The sequence below is a fragment of the Taudactylus pleione genome, unplaced genomic scaffold, assembly GCF_031769625.1.
Source record: "Taudactylus pleione unplaced genomic scaffold, aTauple2 ptg000296l, whole genome shotgun sequence".
Lineage (NCBI taxonomy): Eukaryota > Metazoa > Chordata > Amphibia > Anura > Myobatrachidae > Taudactylus > Taudactylus pleione.
Genome location: NW_028284698.1, coordinates 11,260,804 through 11,287,888, shown reverse-complemented (window position 1 = coordinate 11,287,888; position 27,085 = coordinate 11,260,804). Strand labels below are relative to the sequence as shown.

Sequence of the window (27,085 nt, the reverse complement as noted above, 5' to 3'; positions counted from 1 at the left end):
GAGTCTGTAACCATGACGACGGCCAATAAGTTGAGTCGGGTCCGCACGTGACAAGTGATGTCACTGCGAGTTCCGACTTACCATTGAAATTAGCCAGCGCTAGTAACCAGGACAACAGTGATGCAGAGTGGATGTTAGCCTGTAATAAAGCAATGTGTATTAATGGGTATTCCAGCGATCATTGACTACATTAAAACTTATACATGAAGATATCAGTAGTGAACAGAGTCCACATGTGACTGGTGCGTCACTGTGAGCTTTGCCGAGTATAGATCGGGAGCTGGCGTCTGTAACCAGGATGACGGCAAACAATTCAAGTCGGGTCCACACGTGACAAATGATGTCACAGTGAGCTCCGACTTACTATTGAAATCAGTCAACAAATGTAACCTTAGTAACAGTAGTGCTGAGCGGATGTTAGCCTATCACATGGGCAATTTAAACCAATAAGATAAGGGACTACAAAAACAAAATGGATGTTGGGTATTTCTACTTCAGGGTCCATAGGGGGTCCACAGGGTTGACCATGGGGTATAGCTGGATCTGGATCCATGGGCACCACGCAGTTAAAGCTTTGCTGCTCCCAGGATGCACTTGGGTCCGTCCTCCTCTATACCCCGCCCCCGGCCACAGGCACCTCAGTTTTAGTTGGTGCCCGGCCGGAGTCGGGTCACCCTGTCGCAGTGGGGCTGCAGGAGCAGCCCCTAAGCTTTATTTTAAAAGAGAAATTTTTTATTTTTTTCTACTTTTTTACACTTTTAGAGCGGCAGCATTAGACTGTCCTTTAGGACGTCCACGCTGCCGCTCCTTCTCCCCGCTGGCGCTGCGACGCCAGTACAGCTCTGGGGATCGCGGCGGGACCCCAGAGCCTGTACTAGCCGGGCTCTGGGGACTCCCTTGACTGCTGCCGGATGCGACGGGGATCAGGTAAGCCGCGGGTCGCCGTGTGTGGCGGCCCACGGATACTTTGTATGCAGTCAGAAGCCTCCGGTCTCTGGGGACAGACCGGAGGCGCTAGCGGCGGCGGCGGGCTCCCCCTCTATAGTGGAATACCCCGCGTGTCCGCTAGACCACCAGGGTAACAGGCTGGTAGCGGGACCGGCAACCCGGGGGTTAATTGCTAGCCAGGGGAGGCAGCCTTCCCTGTCTAGCGGCTCCTCCCCTCAGCTCAGCGCGCCTTTCAACTAGCAGTCTGGCGTCGCTGAGCTGCTCTTATCTCTCGGCCACTCCTCCTCTGAGGTCTCCGGCGGCCATCTTTACTGGCACATCGCAGACTCCCAGGCGGTATCAAGTGGACCGGTCCCCCTGTGTACCTCTCCCCTGCTAAGGGACAGTGTACACAGCGCTATAGCCCTCCCAGACACTGAATCTGGGCGGTTGATTGTAGCGGAAGGTGCAGTGAGTACTAACTTTTCTGCATTGTATGTGACTATTGCTAGTGCTGCCTGTCTGTGACTTATTCTCCTTGCTGTCAGCTTATAACTATCCCTTTCCTTCTCCTACGGCCCGGCAGGTATGTGGGGGAAGGGCGTTGTTTCTGAGACCCTCACTTATATAAAACACGTATTAGTGGGGTCAGTCACATACTGTTGTGTGCTACACAGTACCATATCTGGGCTGTTGTGTCGCATACTGGTGAGTGCACGGGTGTTAAAACCGTAATTCCTCTGGTGATACCTATTTCTTGTGATTTACGGTATCATGTCTGATGAGGAGACTGAGCGCTCTGTGGCTCCTGTGCTAATTTCCTGCAGACGCTGTGCTGCTGGAGTTGATGGGGAGGACTTATCTCAGGATGGTCTGTGCGGGCGGTGCCAGCTGGTACCGGGCGCCTCCAACCCCCTTGTATCACAGGACCCTCCTTGGGCGATGTTTTCACAGGTGCTGGCGTCTATTGCGGACCGGTTATCGGTCCCATCAGCGGTCCCATCTAGGACGTTGCCGCAGCCCACCATCCCCCATTCCCCGGGTGTTCCACAAATGTTGCGGTCTCCCCCCGGGGCCCAGACTTTGGGTCCTTACTCGGGACTGCCTGTGTATGTGCAGTCTTCCCCAGGGACGCGTCAGTCTGTAGTGCCTTTGCAGAGTTTTGCTCCGACGGCTCCTCCGCCTTGGGTGGATGTTCTCTCCAGCTCCGTACAGAGTCTGGCGGTTTCATCCTCAGCGTTTCAGTCCATGTTGCAAGGTGATGTGCCACCAAGGGCGTCTAAACATCCTGTGGTGAGTTCACTAGCTGCGCAGTTGTCGGACTCGGAAGTGTCCTCAGATGATGGAGAAATCCATGAGGACTCTGACTCTGATGCCATGGGGCAGGAGGTGGAAGCTAAGTCCTCCATTAATGTTCCAGCCTTAGTTAGGGCGGTGCGGGCTATCCTACATGTTGAGGATGATGCGCCGGCTCCTAGGTCGAAGTTTCCTAATTTTCAAAAGACCAGGGTGACTTCAACTGTGTTCCCCCTGTCTGATCAATTATCGGATCATATGGCGGCGGCCTGGCAATTACCCGGTAAGAGGTTCCATCCACAGAAGAGGTTGGCGGCAAACTATCCTTTTCCTGAAGCTCATTGCAGGAAATGGGAGACTCCGCCGGCGGTGGATTCCCACGTTACCCGCTTGATCAAAAGCGCGACGCTGCCATTGCCGTCTATCTCCTCTTTGAAGGATCCCACGGATAGGAAGGTGGAGACTTGTTTAAAGTCCATTTATTCTCTTTCCGGGGCGGTGGCTCGCCCGTCCATGGCTATCTCCTGGGTGGCTAAAGCCATTGAGGCATGGGCCAATGCCTTGGAAGATACCTTTCCTGATGAGGCTCCGGATATCCAGAGAGCATTAGTGGGACAGATGCGGGATGCAGCTTCCTATATTGGGGAAGCGTCTTTGGATGCCAGCCTGCTCACTTCTAGGGTGTCGGCTGCAGCGGTGTCTGCTCGGCGCTCCCTGTGGCTGAGGTCCTGGAGGGCTGATGCAGATTCAAAAAAGGGTCTGGAGGCCTTGCCTTTTAATGGTGATTTACTATTTGGTCCGGATTTGGACAAAATAGTGGATACTTTGGCTAAGTCCAAGTCGGCTTTCCTCCCTTCGGCCTCTGCGCCGGCTAAAGTGAGGAGCTCTGCCTTTCGGTCCTTTCGGGTTCAGGGTAAGGCCAAGGGCCAGTCCTTCCTGAGACATTCGGCAACCAAGGCCGCACCCAAGCCCAAGAAGCAAGCATGGAGTGCTCGGCACCCTTCTTCCAAGCAGGAGGATAAACCTGCTGCCTGATGGGACGGGCCTCTCTCTGGGGGACCCCAGAGTGGGAGGCCGACTTCTCCAATTCACCCAGTGTTGGCACAATACCACCACGGATGCCTGGGTTCGAGAAGTAGTCTCTCAGGGGTACGCCCTGTCTTTTCGGTTCAGTCCGCCCAACCAGTTTTTCTGTACGAGTCCTTCTCTGGACAAGACCAAAGCTGGTCAGATTCAGGTAGCTATAGAATCCTTGCTACTAGCAGGGGTCATTGTTCCCGTTCCGCAGTCTCAGCGCGGGACGGGGTACTATTCTACTCTGTTTCTGGTACAGAAACCCAATGGTTCTCATCGCCCTATCCTGAATTTGAAGTCTCTGAACAGATACCTCAGAGTTCCCAGGTTCAGGATGGAAACATTACGTTCCATCATTCTGGCGATGGAACCCGGGGATTATATGGTCTCCCTCGATATCCAGGACGCCTATCTCCATGTGCCCATAACACCGGCACATCAGCGGTATCTGAGGTTTGCTATCCTGAACCATCACTACCAATTTCGGGCGTTGCCTTTCGGCCTTTCCACAGCTCCGAGGGTGTTCACCAAGGTGATGGCAGTTATGGCTGCCCACCTTCGGGGTCAGGGTCTACGTCTGTTGCCGTACCTGGACGATCTTCTGCTGCTGCTGAGCTCCCCGGAGGTGCTTCTTCGACATCTCCACCTGACCATTGCTTGTCTTCAAGCACACGGGTGGTTGATAAACTGGAAGAAGTCCTCCCTGATTCCATCACAGGGGTCCATGGTGTCGACATTCGACATGGTGGAATTTGCCCAGTTCCATTCCCGGCCCCTGCAGGGGCTGATTCTATCGGAATGGAACGGGTTACCTCGCCGGATCCGCTCTCAGATGCTGGTGTTGTCCCCGGAGGTTCGACAGTCTTTGGCTTGGTGGCTTCAGACAGCGCATCTGGTGGAGGGGCGCCCCTTTTGGATCCCGGACTGGGTCCTGCTCACGACGGATGCCAGTCTCCGGGGTTGGGGGGCAGTGACCGGCTCATTATCGCTTCAGGGTCCGCGGAGGAAGCACTTCTCCCCATCAACATCCTGGAACTGCGGGCTGTGTACAGGGCCCTGCAGTCGTCCGGCCCCGCTCTTCACGGAAGGGCGGTTCAGGTGCAGTCCCACAACGCCACCACGGTGGCGTACATCAACCACCAAGGGGGAACTCGCAGTCGGGCAGCAATGTCGGAGGTGTCTCGCATTCTTGCTTGGGCGGAGTGTCACGTTCCAGCGATCTCGGCAGTCTTCATTCCCGGAGTCCTCAATTGGGAGGCGGACTTCCTCAGCCGTCACGACGTGCATCCCGGGGAATGGTCGCTTCACCCAGAGGTGTTTCAGCTACTCGTGGACAGGTGGGGGCTGCCGGAGCTGGACTTGATGGCCTCCCGTCACAATCACAAGTTGCCCGTTTACGGGTCAAGGACAAGAGACGCAGGCGCCTGTCTGGTAGACGCTCTGTCGGTGAAATGGACGTTTCACCTGGCGTATCTGTTTCCTCCGATATCCCTGCTTCCTCGGGTCCTGCGGAAATTCAAGCAGGACGGCGGCACGCTCGTGCTGGTGGCTCCGGCGTGGCCCAGACGTCCTTGGTACTTCGATCTGAGGTGCCTCTCCATCGACGCTCCGTACCTTCTTCCTCAGCGTCGGGACATGTTGTCTCAAGGGCCCTGCCTTTACCCGGATCTGGGTCGGTGGGTCGGCTGTCTTTGACGGCGTGGCTCTTGAGACAGCCGTCTTGAGGTCTAGGGGTTTCTCCAGTTCGGTCATTGGTACCATGCTTAGGGCACGCAAGCCTGTTTCCGCGCGGATTTACCACAGGGTGTGGCACACTTACTTTCAGTGGTGTGAATCCAGAAACTATGATCCGCAGGTGTTCCGGGTTTCCAGAATCTTGGAGTTTCTTCAGTCAGGTTTGGACCTTGGATTACGCCTTGCCTCTCTGAAGGTTCATGTGTCTGCTTTGTCCGTGTGGTTTCAGCGACGGATTGCTACACTGCCAGATGTTCACACCTTTTTCCAAGGTGTTCTCAGGATCCAGCCTCCCTTCGTGCCTCCGGTGGCTACGTGGGACTTGACGGTGGTACTGAGGGTCTTGCAGGGTCCTCCTTTTGAGCCGCTTGAGTCGGTGGAGCTCAAGTGGCTGACGTTTAAGACCACTTTTCTCCTGGCAATTGCTTCTGCCAGGAGGGTTTCAGAATTGGGGGCGCTTTCCTGTCGCCCTCCTTTTCTGATATTTCACCAGGACAGGGCAGTGCTCCGCACGCGTCCTGAGTTTTTGCCCAAAGTGGTTTCAAAGTTCCACATTAATCAGGAACTTGTTGTGCCAGCTTTTCAGTCACCTGATCTTTCTGCTGGTGAGGCTTCCTTGGATGTGGTCCGGGCACTTAGAATCTATGTGGACCGGACTGCTTCGGTTAGGAAGTCGGATTCTTTGTTTGTCCTCTTCGGTTTTCACAAGAGGGGTTGGCCTGCCAACAAGCAAACGTTAGCCCGTTGGCTTCGTTCAGTTATTTGTGAGGCTTATGCGCAGGAGGGTTTACCTGTGCCAGCCTCTGTTAAGGCTCATTCCACTCGTTCTGTGGGTCCCTCTTGGGCTGCTAGACGTGGCGCCTCCGCTGTTCAGCTGTGTAAGGCGGCTACTTGGTCTTCAATTCAGACGTTTTTGAGGTTTTATGCGTTTGACACCTTCGCCTCTCAGGATGCATCCTTTGGGCGCCGGGTACTCCTTTCAGCACAGGAGCGTCCCCGCCCTTAGTTGAACTGCTTTGGGACATCCCCAAGGTCAACCCTGTGGACCCCCTATGGACCCTGAAGTAGAAAACAAGAGATATGGTAAGAACTTACCTTTGTTATCTCTGTTTCTACGAAGTCCATAGGGTCCACAGGGCGCTCGCCCTGACGCACCTGGCTTCAAATGGGCTGTGTGGCTGGTCACCGGTTTTCCGTCTCCCATTTCTGTGAGTATGGTTTCTTGTGTGTTCCAGTCTTCCTTCTCTCTGTTTAGTCTCCTCCTCCGGCCTTAGCTGCTTACCAACTGAGGTGCCTGTGGCCGGGGGCGGGGTATAGAGGAGGACGGACCCAATTGCATCCTGGGAGCAGCAAAGCTTTAACTGCGTGGTGCCCGTGGATCCAGATCCAGCTATACCCCAAGGTCAACCCTGTGGACCCTATGGACTTCGTAGAAACAGAGATAACAAAGGTAAGTTCTTACCATATCTCTTGTTTTTTTGATGAGTGTTTGCCAATTAGGTGATTCTGATTAAATAAAAGAGACTACACCATTATTGATCAAGCGGATATTAATTATAGTTAGTTTGGAGTAAAACTTTATACGCAAAACTAGCATTTTCTAAATATTAAGGTTACTTTATGTATCCTCAATTAAGGTGGTTAAAAGGGAGGAAAAAATTAGAAGGATCATTGTAGCAGTTGGATTGAGAAGCATAAGCACGTATCTAGTAAGTAGGGAAGTGAATTCCCAAAGGAATCTTTCCAGTTATTTTTATGAAATGTTTCCATACCTTGTATTAGTTTATGTATAACCTTTTGTTATCTCGTTGTCTATATTTTATAAGACAAAAAAAAAAATTTTGTGTGGAGGAATGTTGGAAAACTGTAATTGTATTGTAAATATATATATATTATATATATATATATATATATATATATATATATATATGTAAAATTATGTAAATTAAATATATGGTGAGGAACAAAGTTAATATATTTGGATGAGCCAGGTGTTTACTGCTTGGTATTGAAATATTTGTTTTAATGTCAAATAGGTTTTAAGTTTCTATGAATCAACTATTAGATGGTCAATCATAAACCACGGGCATAAGTTTATGCATTCCAATTATGAGGTATGTAATGTGGTTATATAAAAAAATTAGATCATTGTTCTTAATAGGACTTTAAAAAAATATACAAATTCTCAATACCAGTTATTTTATCAATGTTATAATAGGTTCTACAACATCTGATTCAGAGAACCATATAATCATTTTTGGTTTCACATTAAATACAAGTGTGTACACCTATTTTGAGGTACGTAGCTATGAAAGAGATACATAGCATTTAATCATCATCTTGACATCTAGCATGTATGTATTGTAAATTGTATATTTTAGATTCACCCCTGAGGAAGTTTCAAAGAGACAAAACGCGTTGGGTTTTAAAAGAAAGGTGGACACTACATCTAAACATTTTTCCGATTGGAAGGTGAAAATTATCCTTCTTTAAAGATCGGTAGTTGCTTAATAGCAATACTATGTAAGAAATGTTCATCTACTATATTGTTGGATTTTTAATAAAGAAATAATATTATCATTTTACAATTTTAATTGTTTCTTAATTTGTTTATTAATATTGGCCTTGGGCCAACTGTCTGGGTTATCTGGACTAACTGATTTGAATTGAAAAGCAAGTAGGAACCACAGCGAAATTGCCTCTTCTAAAGAATAGAAGACATATACATTTTAAGAGGGAGTGCATTGCATGTTACTATATAAAAAAGTTGTGTTCTATTAAGAGCGCCCCATCAGTAATTTGCTTGTCCATTTGTATAATAGTCCTTCTAACAGAGGACTTACTGAAGGGTGCTGCTGTAACCTGTATTAATAGCGCAGTCTAGAATTTTTTTGTGTATATATACATATACACACAAATTATATATATATATATATATATATATATATACACACACACACATATATACATATACACACACACACACTAAATATATATATATACACACACACATATATGTGTGTGTGTTTTTGTGTAGCAGGTCTACCTCCACTGCGAGTGTGCAGGTAGGACTTGTGGTTTTGCCTCATGGAGGTTCGGGAGGAGGAGTGCACAGCCAGGAGAGCGTGCTGACAAGATGATGAGATGATGAGGGCCCCATTGTCTTAAGTACCCCAGGGCCCCCTAAAGGCTTAATCTGGCCCTGGGGGCTGTACATTAGACTCTGCCATCAATCAAATGGTGCCTTTTCTAGAAAGAGCAGTAGTGTGAGGGTGTGGGCGAAGTTTTCTTTGGGTGGCAATAGCTTCAGGGGGTAGTAGAGAAGGGGCTGCTTGACACTAGCAAGGGTGGTGCTGGTGTCTGAGATGTAGGCTGACCCGAGCAGCATGGAGGGGGAGGACTCGAGGAATGAGGAACCGACCAGTGGGACTTCAGTCTTCAGCAGTAGAGAGATAATGGATTGTTCTAGCCAATGCACCACAGAGCGAGGGAGGGAACACTGAAGAGGGAGGTCATGGTTAATGTTGCACTACTGGAGCAGGTAAGCAGAGCAGAAGTAAAGTGAAAGGTGACATGTTGACTAGAGACTACAATAAAATAAAGGAAGGGTAGTGCAGAAAGGGAAAACTGGCAGAAAGGGGGTAGAAATAGAAGCACAGAGAGGCAGTAGTGACTGCAGATACAAGTCAAAGGGGTACAGTTAAAGGCATAGAGAGGCAGATAGAGGTACAGTACATATAGAGACACAAGGGGGTACAAATTGAGGCATAAAGAGGCAGAAGGGGGAACAGAGAGGTAGTCAGGGGTACATATAGAGACATAAGGGGCTACCAATAGTAGCACAGCAAGTCAGAAGGAGTTACAGATTAACACACTTTACCTGAGTTGCTAGAAATTGGGTACTGGTGGTGGTGGCAGGGTGTGTGCGTGTGTTGGGGGGGCTATGGGGGGGGAGTAGGCTGAAGTTTTGCCTAGGGTGCCGGGAAACCTTGCACCGGCCCTGCCAACACAGTTATGCAATGTTTATAACAGACCCAAAAATAAGTGATATGTGATAGCTACAGTATCATTAAATGCACATCTTGTATAACGAATACCTGAAATCAGATGCCACATCTGTAAAGAGTCTGAGGATGAAGTCACAGATGGTGCCAGGATGAAAGGTTGTAGGAATGATGACATATCGACCTTTCTTCAATATCTTCTTCAAGAAAATGGATCTCAGGTTCATGTAGGGAGAGGAGGCAGCCTTCTCCTGTCCATGCATCTTGTGGATACGATACTGTCTGTTCTGTTCCACCTAATAAAAGTCGTAAGATTATGCATTAAGGCTTAAGCAATACTGTATTGATTTGACAGTTGAGACCAACGCTGTGAAAGTAATTAAATGCCATATATTCTATTTTCCTAATTAATTAGGTGCCTATAATGAATTGTGAATGACAAATACAACTTGACATCAGTATGATTTACAATCACACCCATTTCAGTAGCACTACCCATCATTTCTATCGAAATTTTTCTTGTTATTCTGGTAATATGAAAAAAATTTTTGTGTGTTGTATTTGTGCTTCCAGCAACACTTTAGTTGTCACTTTTTTTCCCCACGTTACAACAATTTTTTTTTTTTAAAGAAAATTTTAATTGAAACACCATGATAAGTTGCACAAGGTGCAATTACATACATAATGACAACTTACAAAGTAACAAATACATCCAATTCCACGTTACAACACACTTAAGATTTGCTTTTGTGGTGTGTTTTTTTTTTTGGAGACCATTTTTTACAGTAATCTGCTCCTAAGAAACCTCACATAATAAGGTGAAAAACTCAAAGCACCATCATGGAACATGAGTATACAGTATAACCCTTCTATTGTGTATATATAAATATATATATATATATATATATATATATATATATATTTTAGAGACAAGCGCGGAACCATCAAGACTTTTGATTCGGTTTAAGTTTTGAGTTTGGATTTCTTTAAAATTGACAAAAACAGCTACAATAATGTAATTTGGGCCTGTTTGCATGCAATCCAAAACCTGAGATTAGTTTTTTTAGATCTGAGTTCTGGACTTATGGGAAGAACCGAGTAGGGACTCTGGGCCTCATTCAGAGGCGGTCGGAGGATGCAAGCGGTCGCTCAGAAACTGGGTGGCCACTTGCATCCTGACCGCCCGCCTCTGTTTCGGTCGTTAGGCTAATACCCACAGCTCTAACGACCGCTCGGGTGATGGTCGCGATGGTCAGAGACCATCGCGACCATCGGGGCTTACGACGAGACCCTAGGGTAGGGTCTCACTTGTCGTAAGCCCCGGAGAGCTTCTAGCTCTGTCTGAGCCGGAAGCTCTCCACTGACATCACTAATGATGTCAGTGGGGCCATCCCCCAATCGGCAGGCGTTCCCATAGGAACGCCTCCGTTTGGGCTGCCACCCCCCGGCCCGCCTTCCAAACGGGGCGAGCTGTCAATCAACATCGACAGCTCGCCCCCTTTGGAACGAGACCCGCTACGACCAGCGCTGTCGGTCGTAGCGGGTCTCACACAAGCGCACGAGGGAGCCGGCTCCCTCGTGCGCATGCGCACTGGCAAAACATCGAGGCCGCCTCTGAATAAGCTCCTCTGTTCTACTGGGAACCCCAATAGTGATCCAGACCGGGACCTGGTTCTACTTGGAACCCTAAAAGGAATCCAAGCCAGGACTTGGTTCTGTTCGGTTCTATTCAGTCAGGTTCAGGTGTGTTTGGTTTTCAGCAAAACTGAACCTCTTATCTCTAATAGCTGATAGCTTAAGAGTAATAAAAATTATATAATCACAAATTTAATTTTAATGACAGTTGGTCTGATATCTGACCCTTCCACCTGTGTCAGTGATGTTACTTCCAGAGATTTCCAGCATAACACACATGGGTGATGGCATGACCAAATCATGGGGGTGTGGCCACACCTGCCCTCCTCCCAACAAAAAATTGAAAACCACTGTGATCGAGGAGAGGGGCATTCTTCCTCCTGCACAGCTGGCCAGGGACCCTGCCGGGCCCCTTAAACAAATCTGAGGCTGGATAGTTAGTAACTGCTCCTCCTTCCTGGTAAAACGAAGTGTGGATGTCAAATGGACCGGTAAGCGGGGTGATCAAAAGACATAACTTACACCTTCTGAGGAAACCGGGGTTGCTATTCCCGCCAAGGATAGAGAATCTGATCAGCTCATGTTATTTTGATCACCCCGCTTACCGGTCCGTTTGATATCCACACTTCGTTTTACCAGGAAGGAGGGAGCCCAGCACTGATCATTGCTCAGTGCCAGACCACTAGAGACGGCAGTGGTCTTATTGCTCTCCTCCCACTCACTGTGTCCACAGCGGTCTTTTCCGGACCACACAGAGGATCCAGCAGTTGTTTGCAACCCTGCTTATTGTGTCCGACAGCGGCTTTACCGGACTGCACCGCGGATTCAGAAACCCACTTGCACTCCCACTGACGAGCGGTTGAGAACACGCCTGTGTGAGACTTCTACCAGTGAGTACACATATCAATCACTCATTCCACACTGCATATCTATGTCCTAAATACGGCACTATGAGTGGATAAGTCTAATATTCTGAAGTGTATACTAAGGATTTTGACTTTCATTTGGGGACCTTCATATATGTGTGCAAATATTAATAACCAATATTGAGTCAAACGGAAGATCACTCATCAATTCATGTACATCATCATTTAGCACCTTTTTTGAAGTTAACCCTTTAAGAAAAGGAATCTGGGGAATTATCAATTAAAAAAGCTTGAACAGACTACAGCAGTGGATTGTACCATCTTTTATTATACTCTATGTTTATATACTGTTTGATATATGCTAGTACAATTTTAAAATATTTTTTTTTTAAATAAATACACTTATCACAATTTGTGTGGTTATTCAAACCAGCGCTCCACACCTACTTGTGCTATATTATATATTATATTATATTATATTAGAGATGTGTTCTTATCGCCAAATTATCGAAATTATGGACTAGTTCGGATTTCTCTTATTGGCTATCCAAAACACATGACAGCCGGATAACAAATAATATGATGCTGTTTGAGATACGAGCATATTCGAGTAAAACCGAATCACACATCTCTAATATATATATATATATATATATATATATATATATATATTATGCAAAGAAACAGGAGAGTGCACATATAAGCATGATATAAACAAACTTTACTACAATAAAAAAGCTCACATACATCTAAAAAAAACAATGTTGAACACAATCAGTCAGGCACCAGGCTCTCATTATATATAACCATGGGCAACGAGGTTCAATTCATGCAAAGAAATAGGAGAGCGCACATATGAGCATGATATAATCAAACTCTACTACAATAAGAAAAGCTCACATACATCTAAGAAAACAATCACTCAGCCACCGGGTAGCGCCTGCGTCTCCAGGAAAGACAGCGTCCACGTCTCCTGTAGCCACGATCCCATGCAGCCATACAATTCGTCACTATTGGGACTTCGTCAGGGGACGAAACAAGTTGGGCGTGGCTAACCTTACGGCAGACATGGCGACGTCAGATGCTGGTCCCGTGCCTGGAAACACTGCCGGGTACTTGTATGGCTGCATGGGATCGTGGCTACAGGAGACGTGGACGCTGTCTTTCCTGGAGACGCAGGCGCTACCTGGTGGCTGAGTGATTGTTTTCTTAGATGTATGTGAGCTTTTCTTATTGTAGTAGAGTTTGATTATATCATGCTCATATGTGCGCTCTCCTATTTCTTTGCATGAATTGAACCTCGTTGCCCATGGTGTGTGTGTGTGTGTGTGTGAGAGAGAGAGAGCCGTGCTGAAAAATTGAAAGGTACTGACAGTTATACCCGTTTTTTTAATAAAAATGTGAACCTGAGTAAAACATGATTTACAAACTGAAGTGCTGCAATATTGAGTGAATGGTACAGTATTATTCCTATACTCTGACAAGGGAGATGAATGCAAACCCGATGGTTTACGTACATCTGATGGTATGAGATCTGTGGACATTTGAGGGTGGAGTGGGGCCAGTGACAGGCAGTGTTGCAGAAAACGGGGACAGCCAGTGGCTGTGGGGTCTATTTACTAACACTCCACTTTCCATGGAGTTAATGCAGCTCCTGCTCCGCCTGCTAGCGCTGAGAAGCAGGAGCCGGCTACCGCAGCTATTACTAAAAATAGAGCCGTCGGGAAGAGTGACAACTAAATCACCCCCTCAGTGGTAACAGCTGAGACCCCTTTCCCCTGGTAGCCTGTGTGTGACTCACCATCTCCCAGCAGCTGCAGCAGTGACATTATTTTTGTAAAAATGTTATTAACAAACATAAAAATTACAACAAGGACTTCCTGCTTCTCCAATGAGGAAAAGCAGATACCGGCAGCTACAGGAGGTGATATCAGCGCTGGAGAAGACACCGGTAAGTGCCCTCTCTTATAACCCTTTCAGACATACTGAGATTCCCGGGATTTTGGCCTGCCTCGGCCAAAATTCCCGGGTCTCATGTCTGTGTGAAAGGTACCTACCCGGGAACACGTTACCGGGTAGCCGCCCCTGCAATCGACCAGGGTATTTCCTGGGACTTAAGTCCCGGGAAGACTACCCTGCTCTAGTGTGAATGGTGCAACCCGGGGATTTTACTCCCGGGCTGCACCAGGCAGTTTCTGATTGGCCTTGGCTCTGACTGAGCCACCGGGGAGGCGGCACCAGCGGCAGTAACAGCGCCCGCACCCCTTCCCATACTCAGCGCCGGCAGCACTGAGAGTAGCGCCCCCCCTGTCCCTGTAATTACCGGCGGTAGCAGCGACGCCGGTAACAGTGCCCGCACCTCCCCCCCTTCCCATACACAGCGCCGGCAGCACTGAGAGTAGCGCCCCTCTGTCCCTGTAATTACCGTCGGTAGCAGCGCCACCGGTAACAGTGCCCCCGCACCACCCCCCTTCCAATACTCAGCGCCGGTAGCACTGAGATCAGCGGCTCCTCTGTCCTCAGCCCCAGCGGGGGAACTTTCCGGCTGTCATTACAGTCTCCCCGTATGCTGCACGGAGCTGCACTGGGAAACTACAGGTACAGTGTCCCTCTGTCACTTTCCCCACCTGTCCCTCTGTCACTTTCCCCACTTGTCCCTGTCCCCACCTGTCCCTCTGTCACTTTCCCCACCTGTCCCTGTCACTTTCCCCACCTGTCCCTCTGTCACTTTCCCCACCTGTCCCTGTCCCCACCTGTCCCTCTGTCCCTGTCCCCACCTGTCCCTCTGTCCCTTTCCCCACCTGTCCCTGTCACTTTCCCCACCTGTCCCTCTGTCACTTTCCCCACCTGTCCCCACCTGTCTCTCTGTCACTTCCCCCACCTGTCCCTCTGTCACTTTCCCCACCTGTCCCTCTGTCACTTTCCCCACCTGTCCCTGTCCCTCTGTCACTTTCCCCACCTGTCCCTGTCCCCACCTGTCCCTCTGTCACTTTCCCCACCGGTCCCTGTCACTTTCCCCACCTGTCCCTCTGTCACTTTCCCCACCTGTCCCTGTCCCCACCTGTCTCTCTGTCACATTCCCCACCTGTCCCTGTCCCCACCTGTCCCTCTGTCACTTTCCCCACCTGTCCCTCTGTCACTTTCCCCACCTGTCCCTCTGTCACTTTCCCCACCTGTCCCTGTCCCTCTGTCACTTTCCCCACCTGTCCCTCTGTCACTTTCCCCACCTGTCCCTCTGTCACTTTCCCCACCTGTCCCTGTCACTTTCCCCACCTGTCCCTCTGTCACTTTCCCCACCTGTCCCTGTCCCCACCTGTCCCTCTGTCACTTTCCCCACCTGTCCCTCTGTCACTTTCCCCACCTGTCCCTCTGTCACTTTTCCCACCTGTCCCTGTCCCCACCTGTCCCTCTGTCACTTTCCCCACTTGTCCCTCTGTCACTTTCCCCACCTGTCCCCACCTGTCCCTCTGTCACTTTCCCCACCTGTCCCTCTGTCACTTTCCCCACCTGTCCCTGTCCCCACCTGTCCCTCTGTCACTTTCCCCACCTGTCCCTCTGTCACTTTCCCCACCTGTCCCTGTCCCCATCTGTCCCTCTGTCACTTTCCCCACCTGTACCTCTGTCACTTTCCCCACCTGTCCCTGTCCCCACCTGTCCCTCTGTCACTTTCCCCACCTGTCCCTCTGTCACTTTCCCCACTGGTCCCCACCTGTCCCTCTGTCACTTTCCCCACCTGTCCCTCTGTCACTTTCCCCACCTGTCCCTCTGTCACTTTCCCCACCTGTCCCTGTCCCTCTGTCAATTTCCCCACCTGTCCCTGTCCCCACCTGTCCCTCTGTCACTTTCCCCACCTGTCCCTGTCACTTTCCCCACCTGTCCCTCTGCGCCTTACCGTCCACTTTAATAAAACTGTCTAAAACTCTCAAAAACCCTGCTCTTGTCTGAAAGGGGTCTACCCGGGAATTTCCCGGGTAGACAGTGTAGTGTGAAAGGGGGGTCTAGACCAAATACCCTGGGTCTGAGCAGGAAATTTCCCGGGTTCTATGTCTGAAAGGGGTATAAGTAACACCTGGGTCACTTAGCAGGTGCAGTGCGATGTTGTAGGCTGCAGGCAGAGAAAATCCCTTTAGTGCATACTGAGAAGCAGTATGTACAGGGATGTACAGGGATTTTCTCTGCCTTTAGCAATTTTTCCCTCTTTTCTCCTTTTAGAAAATAGACCAAATCTTCACTAGCTTCAGGAGCGTGATTCCCCCAGTCATCCTGAGATACTTGAAGGCATACTTGTCGACATTGAGATTTTCCTCTTCAGGAGTTGCCCGGAGAGGAGATGTAGGTGGGTGGCGGTGGGTAGATGATCCACGTCATTAAGCCCTGCCCCCTTGTGCTATAATACAGTGAATCCTGCATATTTAGCTAAGGGAGCGGGGCCAAATGATGAGATTCACATAAAATTGTGTCATTACGCCCCACCCCCTACTCATGGACCCGCCAATTGGCAACAACATTTTTCCCATTCTGCCCACTTTACTAGGAAGTGGGTAGAATGCGGGAGAAGTGCATACTATCCCAAGGGTGTGGGGAGCTACCCGAAAAATCAGGAGCCTCCTGTGACTCCCAGGACAGTAGGCAAGTATGCCTGAAGGTTACTGAGATGACCGATCTTCACGGAGAAGATCTGATGCTGCGTCCCCAGACACAGCGGCGGATCAGAGAAGCCACAGAAGGCGTCTGTTTACACAAGGCGCCTCCTGCGGCATTACCATATCTAACACAGACTCTGCGTACAAGGGGCCTGATTCACTATGGATCGCAACTGCGATTGCAATAGAGATTACGCACGCAGTCTGACTGCGTTAGTATGCTAATCCATTGCGATCGCTATGCCGCCTCAGCACAACATAAGGACGCCCACTTTACCTTACACACATCCATAATCCTTAGCAAGACTGCAAAACCATCGGTAACATCGAGTACCATCGCAGCCTCACGCACACTTGCACAAGGTCTGACCTTACTCAGGAATTGCCTTCTTCATCGCTCGCACACTATGAGTACTCGGCATTCAAACGCACTGGCACGCCTGCGTTTCACCGACCACCCCCCGTCACCACCGACAAACAGCACTTCCTGTCAATCACAATGGGTCTGCGTAGTCACTGTGATCGCAGTCCCGATCGCAGTGGGTGGTTCGCGTATGTGCACTGTGATGCATATGCATGCGCAGAAGGCAACAATGGGCCGATTTCGTGCGGAATTGCAGTTGCAATCGGTAGTGAATCAGGCCCAAAGATGCAGAGGCTTTGTGATTAGCGTCCATCTCTGAATCAGGCCCACAGTAAGCAGTTGATTCTTGACATAACCTCTGACATGGACAGTGACACTTGTACAGTACGTTTATACCTTCAGAATCTCAAAGCCTATAATAAAACGGTCTCCTTTTCTAGACCTGTTAATCCACTGATCTTGCTGCAGTAGAGAAACCAGCACTTCATCTTCCTCTTTCTTTACTTCAAACATATACTGAAAGAAAATAAACATGAAATTATCGGCAAAGAAGTGAATTCGAATTATAAATCAGACAAAATGAAATACTGCCCACTGTGCTTACATGGCAGGAGGGATCAGCAGCTTTGTGTATTTCCAGAACCTTTGATTAGAAAAGATACTTTGGATCTATTTATTAATACTCATTGTATCTGATGGCAGGAATTGTTTTGTGTTGTTTCTGGCCGTCATACAAGCTTGGATACCACCAGTAATCATCTGTACTTACCCTACTGAGTATTCTTTTTTTCCTTGGGGCCCAACACGACAGGTAAAAGGTTGACACAAAATGCTTATTGGATCAAGACATCCGCACATGCGCATTGTTGTTTAACCCTTTGGGGGTCCAGCAATGCCCAGAAAAGCATCACTGGTCACCTATACCGGCTATGAATAAGGTATAGGTAACGCCATCACAAGATTGTGTTACCTAGCTGTGAAAATCAAGACTTCAGCCACCATCCCAAAGAGTCTATGGAGACAGTGTTAAAAGGATAACTGCATGAAGTGGTGAGAACTTGTATATCCAGCATTTCAGTGAAAAAAGGGGGTTTCCTCGCTTCTCCAGAATGTAGGAGACGGCAGACCTTGAAGAAATAGAAACGCCTCCACAGTCAGCTATGGTGGTGAAACATTACAGGTACATATTATGGGACAAAAAGGTAAGCTTATTGTCTCTTGCCGATTAACACATACTGCCATCTCAGGATGGCGCTACGAGTTACTTACCAGTCCTGCTGCTGCCTTCTGACATCTTTTCACATGCACCAGCAGTCCTGAATGAAATATTGCGTTTTTTCAGGATCTCACGTATGCACACAGCGCCCACACAGACCCATTCTATATTGCATTAGCACTAGGCTGATGCACTACAGGTAGGATAGAGATGGCTGGATGGATGAGTTACTGTAACAACTCTCAGGCGACCCTCTTTGTAATACATTTCAGCACTAGAACAATGGTCAGCGTTAATACATTGACCCCATAGTGTGCAAAAAAGGTTAGTGCTGGAGAAATCTTTAATTTCTCTGGCATTAACCCTTACTTACATATGAAGAAGTGATAGAACTTTTTGCCAGCACTGGCAAAATGGCCCTTTACCACTTGATAAGGGTTGGGTATATATTAGGGATGTGCAGGCTAGGTTCTACTCGGTTCCGTTCGTTTTTTTTTACCGAATCTTATTGGGTATCAGCTGTCACGAGTTTTGGATAGCCAATAATATTCAGTATAAAAAACCGAACGGAACCGAGTAGAACCGAGCCTGCACATCCCTAGTGTGTGTGTGTATATATATATATATATATATATATATATATATACACTCTGTGTGTTAGTTTTGGGGCTGGTATTTGTTAGGTACGTACGTGCCTCTTATGGGAATTAGTCCTGCAACAGCCTTGAGGGCTGGAATTCTTGGATAGATGCGGCCGACAACAGATTTGAAAGCTGGCAGACAACTTGGCTAGGTGGGCCTGAAGGCCGTAGGTGATGAAGCGGCCTTCGAGCCGTGCAGGAGCCTTGAGGACTGGAGTAAGTTGGCAGGTTGCGGCCTTTGGGCCGTGTAGCAGCCTTGAGGGCTGGTAAACTTGGCCAGTAGTGGCCTTTGGGCAGTGTAGCATCCTATGGGCTGGGTAGCAGCCTCTGGGCTGTGTGGCAGCCTTGAGGGCTGGAGTAACTTGGCAGGTTGCGGCCTTTGGGCCATGTAGCAGCCTGTGGGCTGGGTAGCAGCCTCTGGGCTGGTAAACTTGGTCAGTAGCTGCCTTTGGGCCATAGGATATGGTGCGGCCTTTGGGCTTTGATGGCTGAATAGGCTTGGCAAGATGTGACAGATGAAGATCTGTGCAATAATAGTCACTGGCGTTAGTACGCTGGATGGCGCACTGAACACGCTGGAGTGTGCCTCTGGATTGACACAAGCAGCGCACGCTGGGCTGCGTACTCTGGACACAGAGTACTGTCCGTGCCACCTGGATGACACAAACTGCAGTGGACAGGTATGTGAACAGTGCCGCCAAGATGACACTAACAGCAGGTAGATGATAAGCGAACCGTGCCGCCTGGATGACACAAATGGCAGAATAACACAATACAAAAGACAGGAGAACTGGAGCTCAACTGGGTGACAGGAAACTAAACCAGAACCGGAAACACTAATACTCTATCACTGGCATGGAGTGAAGGGCTGGCTGTAATTTAACAGATAGAGGGTCCAATCAGAAGAAGCCCTGCAAGCCTCCCTAATGACAGACCAGTGTGCAGTTGGCCTGTGCACTCTGACAAGATGATTAACTAGTGTGCAGCTGATACTGCACACAAGCAGAAAGTTAATTACTGAACACATGTGATCAGCATACAGACAGGATTAAATTCAAAGTTCTAGTAGCAGCTAAAACTGGGAACTGCAACCAAGATGATCTGCTAACCGCAGATCCTAACAGTATTGGGACGCAGAGCTCTCTGGGCTGGTGTGGCTGGACTGTTTCATGGCATCATAATGTACACTTTTCACTTCTTTAGTTTTTTATATATGTAGCACTTCACACACTTTTATTTATAACTTCTTACTTATGTAGGACTTAACACATAGGAGTTTCTTTATAATTCTTTAACCATCACTTGTAATCTTGCACTAGTGTGATGCCGTTGGGCGGTTCTGCTGGGTTAGCCTGGGGGGTCCCGTGCCCTGTATTTGTTCCATACCCATAATTATGCTAAGAATCTCTTTGATGCAATATAACAGTATTATTATTAGGGTTAGCATGGTTAGAGTGTGCGCCGGTAATGTAAGCGTCGGGCATCCTGACCGCCGTTATGCCGAACTTAACCCCTTGATAAATAGAGCCTTTAGGGTCCTATTTAAAAAATAGCTTTTTTTCTGGATTTCAACTTTATTTAGTTTGGTATAAATCTTTGGTGGCTCAATTATTAATATTCGTGACCAGTGTATGTTAGGTTTCATTTGTAATTACCACCATTTACACTGATAAGTGATAACAATGAAGTATTGGGGGCCTGTTTAAAAGAAACTGGTGCAGATGTTTGGGTACTGTATAAATGGCGTTTCAGTAAGCCTGCTAATGGCATGGACTGCTTTATAGTCAGTGCAAGCAAAGTGGGCAGAGGTCACAAATTATTTACATTTCACTTCAGGCGTGACAAATACCTAATCTCACTCATGAAATAACCACACTGGCCTTCATCTTTACTGACGATCTAAATGCTCATTCCCACTAACAGCAAACTTCTCTCTCTAACATTCCTCTTACTGGGGGTCCATTCATCATAACATAATTATCACTAGTGATAATTATGGTTTGAACTTGCTGCGAGTTCAAACAATAGAGTTTGGGAGGCATTCATCATGCCTCCTTCACTAAACAGTCTCCGTCCGGGCCCCCTCCTCTCTACCCGGTGGCCAGCAGAGCACTGAGCGCAGCAGTAGACTCTGGGCACTAATAGACTCTAGTGCTGTGCAAGAGTCTACTGCGCATGCGCAGCAGCCATGGGCAAAACACTGGTAAAATGGCCACCATAGCACCATTTTTACGGTGATTTGTACAGCACTGCTGCCACCGACGTGGGTCACTGGAGAGGTAAGTATTGGATAAATGGGTGCAGTGTGGGCTCCCAGGGGCCCGTGCGCACAGCATGCCCTGCACCCTTTATAGATACACCACTTGCAGGTAAGAGTCAATGGTTAGAGTCTACTGCACATGTGCGGCTTCTCTGTACGTTTTTCTTAATTGGTGTCTGCTGTGTATGGACGTGTCCCTGATACTCTGCTGTATTGGAGCCATACAAGTCCCCACAGGTCCCCTGTTGCCCCCACCGCTTGTATTAAGGAGTACAGCACTACACACCATTAGGGTGTGTGCTCCACTACCACCCGGCGCACTATAACGCCCAGCATACCCAGTTGCTCCTGGATGCACTTTACACACTATTAACCTGTTTAACTCTATGTATACATATATTCTACATGGTTAATAAACCTAAGCTCTGTTTAAGTTGTCTCTTGTGTGAACTAACCAACACTCACACACCAGCTGCATCAGTAATCCTAAGGCCCAGAATTCTGGGCCACTCTGCTAATATGAACCAATTCACATTATGCATATCCTAAGGGGTAAATTTACTAAGACTGGAGTTCTATTAAGAAGTGATGTTGCCCATAGCAACCAATCAGATTCCAGGTATAATCTTCTAGAAGGTGCTAGATAAATGAGAAGTAGAATCTGATTGGTTGCTATGGGCAACATCACTTCTTAATAGAACTCCCATCTTAGTAAATTTACCCCTAAGTATGTCTAGGTCAGTCACTGTCAGCTTGTCTTATAGAAGCACCTCTCTTCTACAGAGCCACTAATACTGCTGGTGGGCACTGGTGCTGAGGGGAGTGGCTACAGTAGAGGGCACAGCTACACCCCCGTATCCAGTGCCTATGTAATCCTCCCCGGTAATTTCTTTGCATTCTAGAGCTATGAATCCGACAGCCCAGCAACCTCCGTAGAAACCTATGGGGTTTGCTTCTGCTGTCGGAAATGGATTGACCGCGGCAGATATCTGAGATAGCTGCTGCAGTTGTTCCATTCAGGGAATCCTCCCTCCTGAAAATGGGTGTTTTTGGGGGATGTCCCACGAATATTATTTGATAAATAGACACCTTAGTCAGTCACCTGGGGATTCTGGAAAAAAGTACTTTTGTAATTGAAGCATCCTCCACAGCGGTTTAATAAAGCTTCTTCACTCTTTGTCCACTTTCCACGAGCCTCCCCTTTGTCCCATGTTTTGTGTCGGCTGAGAACTGATGTGTTTATTATTCGGCACACATCAGCATGGGTGAAATTCTTACACCAATCCTCAAAAGTCATCCTATAGCAGAAAAAACAGCAATGACAAATAGCTTGACATCTATCTATCTGGTAACACTGCCACAGTGGCGTAACTAGGGTATTTGGAGCCCAGGGCAAGTAAAAAAAATGGAGCCCCCCCAAGTATGTGCGCTTGCCGAAGGCGCGTGGTGAAAAATTGGGTGTAGCCACATGACACAAGGGGTGTGGCGACTGAAAAATGGGGGCGTGTCAATATGACACTCGTCACGCTGGGAAAATTCCATTGCCCCTTATGCAATGCCCTCAGTAGCAATGCCCCTTATACAGTGCCCCCAGTAGTGCACCCTTATGCAGTGCCCCAAGTAGTGCCCCTTATACAGTTCCCCCTATGCAGTGCCCCCAGTAGTGGTCCCTCTATGCAGTGCCCCCAGTAGTGCCCCTTATGCAGTGTCCCTTATACAGTGCCTCCAGTAGTGCCCCTTATACAGTGCCCCCCGTAGTGGTCCCCCTATGCAGTGCCCCTTATGCAGTGACCCCGGTAGTGCCCAATATATAGTGCCCCCATTAGTGCCCCTTATACAGTGCCACCTATGCAATGCCCCCACTAGTGGTCCCCCTATGCAGAGACCTCAGTAGTAGTCCCCCTATGCAGTGCCCCCAGTAGTGCCCCTTATACAGAGCTGCCAGTAGTGACCCTTATACAGTGCCCTCCTATCAGTGCCCTCAGTAGTGGTTCCCCTATGCAGTGCTCCCAGTAGTGCCACTTATACAGTGCCCACAGTAGTGGTTCCCCTATGCAGTGCCCTCAGTAGTGCCCTTTATACAGTGCCCCCAGTAGAAGTCACCCTATGCAGTGCCCCTTATACAGTGCGCCCAGTAGTGCCCCTTATATAGTGCCCCCCTATGCAGTGCCCACAGTAGTGGTCCCTCTATGCAGTGCCCTCAGTAGTGCACTTTATACAGTGCACCCAGTAGAAGTCGCCCTATGCAGTGACCCCCGTTGTGCCCCTTATACAGTGCGCCCAGTAGTGCCCCGTATACAGTGCCCCCAGTAGTTGCCCCCCCTATGCAGTGCTCCCAGTAGTGATCCCCCTATTCAGAGCCCCCAATACTGGTCCCCCTATGCAGTGCTCCTTATACAGTGCCCCCAGTAGTGCCCCTTATACAGTGACCCCAGTAGTGGTCCTCCCTATGCAGTGCCCCTAGTAGTGATCCCCCCTATGCAGTGCCCTTTATGCAGTGCCCCCAGTAGTGACAAGACACAACACAAGACACACACAAAACAAAATACTTACCTAAATCCCTGCTCCTGCTCCCACCACTATCCGCTCCTCCGTCCTCCCGCTCCGCACTATGGTAGACACTTCCTCCCTTCATCCACTTTGGGAGCAGGAAAGGTGGAGCTCATGAGTGAGCTCCGGCCGTGGCTGCAGCAGCAAATGAGAGTCTGTCTGACTCTCATTGGCTTCTAACACAAACACACTGCCGCTGGGTAGTACAAGGGTACTAGACGGCGCAGGCGTGTTTGTTTTACTGTGTATTGCGGGTCACTACACTAACTAAAATTACTGACCTGGACCGTGGCCGGCGGCGCCCTCCAATCCCCCCATCCCACCTCCGCCCCGCCAACCCCCCCTAGTTACGCCACTGCACTGCCACCAGCGAGGCGAAGTAACAAGTGTTACAGCAAAGCAATCCCTATACAATAGAAAACATATCTTATTCTGCTTGTTATTTATCTAGCCCCTATAGAACATGAATAACTTGGGGGTAAAAAAGCAGGAGATGGGAGAGGGTATGCAATCGGGAAGCCGGCGGACGTAAGCCAGACTGCTTTATTCCGACGTGGGTTAAATGACAGGCGTCTAATTCTAGACGCCTGTCATTTTACAGACGCCGGGAGACTGGCGCACGGCATCCCGATGGAAGAGATGCCGAACGCCACTGCGGACTGCCGCGGGGGGGGAGGGTTAGGTTTAGGGCTCCCGGGGGGGGGACTTAGGGTTAGGCATCCCCCGCGGGAGGTTAGGTTAGGCTAGGGGGAGGGAGAGTTAGGGTTAGGCACCCCCCCGGGGGACTTAGGTTTAGGCGGCGGGGAAGGGGGAGGTTAGGTTTAGGCACTTGGAGGGGGGATTAGGGTTAGGCACTGGGGTCGAAGGTTAGGGTTAGGCACCCCTAAGGAGGGTTAGGTTAGTTGATACTTACCTGGGGACGATCAGGATTTTCAGCCGTGTCGGCCTGCTGCCGTCGGGATTTGAACCGCCGGACACAATACGTATGTATTCCTGGAAGACTATGGAATTTCTTCCTGCCAGTCAGTTTAATACAAGGTACTCTGACAGTACAATCACCAAGCTATTAAGCTGAAGTTTGCCCAGAAATCCTATATATTGCTGAGTTACAGAAAAGCCTCTACTACTGAGTGTGTACATACAGTGCATAAAATGTCATCCAACATAGATAATAACAAACATGGTAAAAGCTTACTTACTATTTTAAGAATATAATTTCAATGAAATATCACACACCCAACTTAATTCCAAGGCAGCATTTTGATGATTTCAGAATATGGGAGGCATGCATCACTTTCTCACCAGAACTCGCCATCATTTTGCAATATCAGACCAAGTTTTCTTTTCTCAGATTCACTGACTTTTTTCCACTCTTCAGATCTTAAATAAAATAAATATATATAAATAATTCCTGCCATACATACTACCATTGCTGTAAGAAATAAAAAGTATGAAAATTGGGGAACAATGCTCTATATTATCCCTATTAATGTGCCTGTTATGATTTATTACCAATTGACTATCTGCTATTCTGCACTTGTTGTTAAATATATGTGATCCGAAGCATGAAATAACTGCATTACTTGCTGACTATAATTATTACCTGCACTCAGACACTAATTACTGTAACACTGAAAGTAGGATGCGGCCAGATGGGTGACTGCGTTAATGACGCACTGATAAGGGCAGCACTGAAAGGGATCCCAGCAGTGGTACATACCTCTTAACTATACTCAAATAGGGACAAATTACTTCTGATAATCAGGATGGAGGGACAGCCCCACCAAAATCAGGACAGTTGGAAGGTAAGTATTTGCAGATGGACAAGCTTCCTTTAGACACACAAGGGCTAATGCAGAGTGAGTACTATTCCAAATGACATAGTGTATCCTGTGTGATTACGCTTTGCTCATTATCAGAAAGCAGACGCATGCCGCTGCGCTATTGTACACCCAACTGCATTTTGCACAAATTACACTTTACAACCTGAGAGGCGGAACAGGAGTGATAATGGGGGGTTCTTACATAGGAGAAGCTCAGTGAGGGAGTGTTCACTTATTATTATTAATATATCCTTTATTAATATAGCGCTACAAGGGTTCTGGAGTGCCTTACAAAGTACAGTACATAAGCATAATAAGAAACAAAATGTGAAAGAGTTACAGTACAAAATCATTGCAGAACATGGGATACAAAGCTATATAGACATTGTTTCATATATAGTCACTGTACTCTTAGAGCAGGGGCAGTTCAAGAGAGGAGGGGGCCCGTGCACAGTGTAGTAGTCTCTGGCTTAGTGATTAGTGCCAGTGTCTACTGCGCATGGCAAGTATAATATAATATGGGTGCAGGGTGTGCAGTGTTTGCCCCCTGGACCTAGGGGCCCCGTATGCAATACACATCCTGCACCCATTATAGATAGGTCAATGCCACAGAGATAATGCTGAATGTTGAACTTGAGCCTACGGGTTTGGTGCCAGTGAGGGCAGGAATGGGAACAAGAGGGTCCAGGTCGTAAGAGCTTACAGTCTGGAGAGGAGGGGCAGACAGAGGTGACACAGATGCAGCTCATGCTACACTATGTAGGCAAAAGTGATTGGACAGCCCTGCACAAGCGAAATGCATACCATTGCACACAAGTTCCCAATTGCCACTAATGTGGCGCTTTCCACAAGAACAATTGGTAGGGAGGCCCCTGCACTTGCAGTTAATGGAAACAAATGTTTTTATCAGGACGTCAATGGCACATGTCATGTTTCCAGGGCGATGCTGGACTGGTATACAGAAAATTCAGTAACCCTAATGGACTGGCCAGCTCAGAGTCCACATCTTAACCACATTGAGAACCTCTGGGACGAATTGGAGCGACGGGTGCATTTTAGGCCAACTGGACCTTCTCCAGTGTCACAGTTGGTCACTGTACTTAGGGCCTGATTCAGAGATGAGCGCAATGGCGATTACATATGCAGATCGAGTGATTGTTTACCATTGTGCATGTGCATAAACCGCATTGCATGTGTTCTGTGTTCACATTGCGATTACGGACGCACTTCGGAATACATCGCACATTGACTGACAAGTTGTCAGTTTTTGGGGGTGGTGACGGCCATGTGGCAGAAAAACGCAGCTGTGCCTGTCCTTTTAAACGCCGTTACATGGGCGTGCATAATTAGCCACTGCGAGTGCATACGCAGCATGAGAGACCTCTGCGTGAGAGAAGAGCTCCAGAGTCTGCGACTAGTCAGACCTGCAACAAGGGCAAGATGGCTGCCGATGTGAGTCCATGGTACCGATATTTAGGCAGGTATGCGTCGTCACACACATGTAAGAAGGCAGCAGTGGGCGTATATATGCTCGGGTGATCTTTGCAGACATTAGCATATTTTCGCAGCTACGTTGCATATGAAAACGCAGCTGCGATCGCATTAGTGTCCATCTTTGAATCAGGCCATTAAGGCGGAATGGCAAAACATACTGCCTGCTGTTGTCCAGGAACTTGTGGACAGTTTGCCAAGAAGGGTGTCTGCAGTAATCACTGCACCTGGTGGACCTACATAGTACAGACGTCAATACAATCTTGTTAATCTATTTGCTATCAGAGTCCAATCACTTTTGGATACATAGTGTATCTCTTACCTGGCAGGTACAAATACACGCTGATGATGACTTGTAGTAAACTAGTATAATCATCTATGCTGCCAATGCGGTGGTGCATGCATCATGAGATGCTTAAGTGCAGAAATATATTTTTGCAAGCAATTTTATATATCGATTTTACTACCAATTTTGCATTAACCTCACTGTGTAGCTCTATCCAATTCTTCTGATAGGTGTAACGGTAAAGTAAATGTAACATCGCTGCATGTGTCTAAAAT

The 27,085-nt window shown here is 48.2% G+C and overlaps 1 protein-coding gene across 1 annotated transcript in view; it reads right to left on the bottom strand.

Moving 5' to 3' along the window:
• The window catches only part of CAPN6 (calpain 6), a 218,343-nt gene that overhangs the window by 38,904 nt on the left and 152,354 nt on the right, over positions 1 to 27,085 (bottom strand). Inside the window, exons 7-10 of the mRNA XM_088482849.1 lie at positions 24,513 to 24,590; positions 21,763 to 21,958; positions 16,940 to 17,059; positions 9,129 to 9,331 (exon numbers count right to left, since the gene is read on the bottom strand). Coding sequence (XP_088338975.1) covers positions 9,129 to 9,331; positions 16,940 to 17,059; positions 21,763 to 21,958; positions 24,513 to 24,590 — 597 coding nt within the window. The remainder of the gene's footprint in view (positions 1 to 9,128; positions 9,332 to 16,939; positions 17,060 to 21,762; positions 21,959 to 24,512; positions 24,591 to 27,085) is intronic.